Here is a 4,399-nt window from a genome sequence, read left to right as displayed (position 1 = left end):
CTGGGAATGTCTGGGAAAGCTGGGCAAATCCGGGACTCTCTGGGCATGGCTGCGAGTCTCTGAGCATAGCAGCCCCGGAGGGAGCAGCGCTGGCGGCAGATGGGCCCGGGGGTGGGAGAGGAGCAGCGGGAGGGAGGCAGGGATGGGGGAACGAGGTGCCTTGGCAGAGCTGTGAAAGCGAGGAATCTTCACTGCTCACATTCCAGGGCTGTCACATGGAGCCCGTGCTGCTGTCACCAGCTCCTTGCCATGGAGACTCCTCTGCCTCCAGCCCGGGAGGGGAGAGCAGAGCGGAGCGGCTGGAGTTTGTTCCAAAGCCGCAAATGCTGGCTGGGAGCAGTCCTGGGGAGGAGCAGGATGTGTGATCTTGGCCTCCAGCGCCGGGGGATTGCAGCATCGGGGAGAAGCTTCCAGGAAAATCGGCACTGAGGGATGGAGCATTGCAGGGGGAGGGAGCTGGGGGCTCGGGGTGTGCTCCCTGTGAGCCCCGAGCTTGGGGAGGGCAGGGGTTGTGCGAGGGGGAAACTGAGGCAGGAGGAGTGGGAAAATCCCAACTGTATGGACAGGCAGCTGGGGTGTGAGTGCTGAGAGCGCTGCCCGGGGTGCCTCTGTCCTTCCCTGGCTCTCCCCAGCCCCTCTGCTCTGCTGTGCTTCCTTGCCTTTGGGTTCTGCACAGCCACAAGCCTCTGCATTGTCCCCCAGTGCCAGTTCTGCCCAGGGATTGGGTGGCAGGGCCCTGGCAGGCTGAGTTTGGAGGCAGCCTGTGCTCTTCAAAGCCCTGCAATGCCCCTTGGAGCTCCTCGGGCAGAGGCACCTGCTGGGGCTGCTCTGCTCTGATCCCCAGTAAATCCCTGCCACGGCAGCACCTGGGCTGCTCAGCTGCATCCCCGGCGATGGGGAGTGATGCTGAGTGCTGGGGACAGTTCCTTGGCTGGAAATGTCCCCTGGAACAGGAGGATGTTGTTGTTGTTGTTATAAATAGGAGCAGGGGGTTTGTAACCTCCCTTAACCCCCACATTGCAGCAGCCTGGCAGTGCTCACAGGCACATCCAGCCCTTTCTCACTCCTCGTTTCTGAGATTTTTTTATTATTATCATTATTATTATTTTCTCTCTTTTAAGATGCTGCATCTTTAACAAGCCCTTGATAGATGAGGGTTTGGTGCTTGCAGTGACAAACAGGCTCTTCCTTCCTGCCCATATGCACCATCATGCTTTCAGTTTCCCCGGCGTTATTAGGGGAGGATATTGATTCCAAACCTGCTCGGGGCCGCTGTAATTGTGTCTCAGAGATTCGGTGCTGCTCCGGAGGGCTGCAGTAATGCACGGGGCTTGAGTGTTTCCGTGCAATCCAGAGGGGGAAGATTGCTGAGGACCTTGAGGTTTTGAAGGAGGAGGAGGGAGGGAGGGGGAGAGACTGGGAGAGAGAGACACAGAGAGAGACAGAGATACTGTGGTAGGAAGATTCAGAGATCTGTTGTGCTTTTTTTTTTTTTTTTTCCCTTCCCTGTGTTGTTTTTTTCCTCCCCTTCCTCTCCCCCAGTTGCTTTGCATCAGGGCATGAAAGGAGTGGAAACACCGGGGGGACAAAAGGCACCAGAGCAAATGATGAAACTCAGTAAGGAAATCAAGTGGATTCAGAATTTATGGCTGGAAAACGTTGCATTGATCAGAGTATGAATAGTCATTATGTGCTTTTGGGCTGCGTGATTAGGAAAGCAGATCAAGGCTCTCAAGATGATGATTTTTCTTACTTTCATTTTTTTCTCTCTCTGCTCGTAATATCAGAGTGCGTGTGTGTGCCTGTGTGTGAGAGAGAGCAGCAAAATACCAAAGTGTCTCTGGTCTCTCCTGCAAGGAGGAAAGTGCAGCCTCCTCTGACCCTCAGCTCTCTGCTCTCTCTCCCAGATGAAATTTTAGGCAAGAGAAGAGTATGTTCCCCCAACAGCAGCAGTGAGTGTCCTTTGGAGAGCAAGAAAGCCCGGAGTGAGTCCCCAAAGGGTAAGTGCTGCCTCTCCTCCCCCATCCCCTTCCCCTTTCTTCTCCTTTCCCCTGAGTGGAACTTAATTGAGGTGAAGGAGGGAGGGCTGTGGGGTGGGAGCTGTGTCTGGCGCTGGGGCTGCAGGAGGAGGCTCTGCTTTTCCTTTATCTCCTCGGAGGGAGCCTTGCAGGGCGACACAGGGATTGCCTCTTAATTACTGTCATTGCTCGGTGACCAAACAAAAAGAAGCAGGCTGCAGCCTTCCAGGTGGATTTCAGGGGTGCTCCTGCTTCTTCAGGCAGCAATGTCTCGGTGACATGTTTAATGTGAAAGGTACACACGGGCTTATCGTGCTGGCATCTGCTCCTTTAAAGGGAAAAAAGGAGCCTGGCAGGGAGAATGGGGCTGCTGAGTTTTCTCTTACGCATTTATGGCACCGTTCCTATAGAGATGGAATCTGCAGAAGGTTTCTCTATTTAGGGTTTGGTTTGTTGTCTTTTTATTTATTTATTTATTTATTTATTTTTTACCTCTTGATTTGCCTTCCAGTTCTTTCCTATAAACAGGATTTTTAAACTTTCTTTACGAGTGGCAGAGTGGGCTGGCTAATGGAGCCTGCAGTTGATGAGTTTGTCTCCGGGTTGAGTAAATGAGGTTTTGCAGGCCGTTTACTTAAAGGCTTTGTTGTTAATATCGGGCTAATTAGCTGTCAGTAATAGCCAGCTCCATCCCGGTGCCTAAACCTGCTCTGCCTGAGCATCCAGAGCGGCTCTGTGAGGCTGGGTCCTGCTCCATGGGCCAGCCCAGCCGAGCCTCTGCCAGGGCTGGGTTCCCACCCAGGGAACCTCCAAGGGCTGCACTTTGTCCTGGAGCCTCCTTCAGCCTCACACTTCACCTTCTGCTTTCTAAAGATCCATTCTGGGGACCTGTCCTGCATCCTGATTGCACAGAATGTTCCTGGCTCTGCCCTCCTTGTGCCCAAAGGGTGCTCTGGAGGCAGAATTCTCTGGTTTCACTATAGAAAATACCAAATCCTCCCTCTGATGTAACCCTCTCCTGCCCATTAACTCTTTCATGGCAGCAGAAATGCCTCAGATTTTGCTGGGAACCCTTTAAACTGCTCCTCCTTATGTTTTCCTTGATTTTTTTTTCCCATTTGCTCTATTTGTGTTATCCCTGAAATGTTTCTGGTGGCTGTGCAGGTGAGTTCCAGGTGGTGCTTCCACAGGTTCATGAACAGATTTGTTCCATCAGGCACGAGGCCCCTGGGACACACATTTTATATTTTATATTTTATATCATATATTTATATATTATATTTATATTTTGCTGCTGTTGTGCCCCTCATAGTTCCAAGTTTGTGGCTGAGAGCTGAGTGCAGGGAACAGAACCTGTGGGGCCTGGCTGGGAATGGGCTGAACTTCACCCAAGCCAAGGGATTGCTTGGGATTCACCCTGAAAAGGTTTCTGGCACAGGTGGATGTTTTTGGCACATGTCATTCTGTTCCTTTCCTTTGGCCTCCCCACCTTTATTTTTGTGGGCTGAGGGCAGGGTGAGGAGCCCTGGCTTTGCAGGAAGCACTCGGGATCTCAGTCCTGCCCCTTGGCTCCCAGACTTTCAGGGATTCCCCAGCTTTTTAACAGAGGGGTTCCCAGGAAACCCTGAATAAAGCAAAGTTTTGTTTTCTGCTCCCACTCTGAGGCAAGACAGAATGGAAATTCAGAGCTGGGGCTTTTGCCCACTGGTTTTTGTGAAATCCCCAGAGCTGTGCAGGAATTTTAGCCCAGGCTGTGCTGATGCTGGAATTCCACTGGAATGGTGAGGGGCTGAGGTTTCTGTGCTTTGGGGCTGCTCTCTGCTGTGAAAAGGGGCTGACAGGAGGGGCTGCCCCCAGGCTTTGTGTCCCAGCCCCCAGCAGTGGCAGCTCCCATCCTGCTGTGGCTCCAGCAGCATCCCTGTGCCGTGGATGCCATGGGGAAAACAGAATCCCTGTGTCCCCAGCTCTGCCTGGGAGCAGGAGGCTCCACCTCGTGTGGGAAACCATTCCCAGATGGGATGGGCCCCCATGGATGCTGCCCTGGGCTCTGGGAGCTGCTGCTGTGGGAGGTGCTGGGCACTGGGGGGCTCTGCCTGGGGATTTGGGAGTGGGAAGGGAGGCCAGGGCTGCAGCATCTCCTGGGAGCCCTTTTCCTGCAGCCTGGGGGTCCTGGGCCTCGTGGAGGTGCTGCTGCTGCACCTCCTGCATCCCTGGGGTGGGGATGGGCTCCAGGCAGGACCTGCCCTCTCCATCCCAGAGATCCCAGCAGGACCTGCCCTCTCCATCCCAGCAGGACCTGCCCTCTCCATCCCAGAGATCCCAGCAGGATCTGTCCCTCTCCATCCCAGTGATCCCAGCAGGATCTGTCCCTCTCCATCCCA

At 53.9% G+C, this 4,399-nt stretch overlaps 1 protein-coding gene across 1 annotated transcript in view; it reads left to right on the top strand.

Annotated features, from left to right (window-relative positions):
- The window catches only part of SAMD11 (sterile alpha motif domain containing 11), a 72,266-nt gene that overhangs the window by 44,120 nt on the left and 23,747 nt on the right, over positions 1 to 4,399 (top strand). Inside the window, exons 7-8 of the mRNA XM_031062543.1 lie at positions 1,506 to 1,617; positions 1,908 to 2,000. Of these exons, the coding sequence (XP_030918403.1) occupies positions 1,506 to 1,617; positions 1,908 to 2,000 (205 nt within the window). The remainder of the gene's footprint in view (positions 1 to 1,505; positions 1,618 to 1,907; positions 2,001 to 4,399) is intronic.

This window comes from Geospiza fortis, unplaced genomic scaffold (genome assembly GCF_000277835.1).
Source record: "Geospiza fortis unplaced genomic scaffold, GeoFor_1.0 scaffold662, whole genome shotgun sequence".
Lineage (NCBI taxonomy): Eukaryota > Metazoa > Chordata > Aves > Passeriformes > Thraupidae > Geospiza > Geospiza fortis.
The sequence above is the reverse complement of the archived record's forward strand: the minus strand, read 5'-3'. Positions and strand labels throughout refer to the sequence as shown.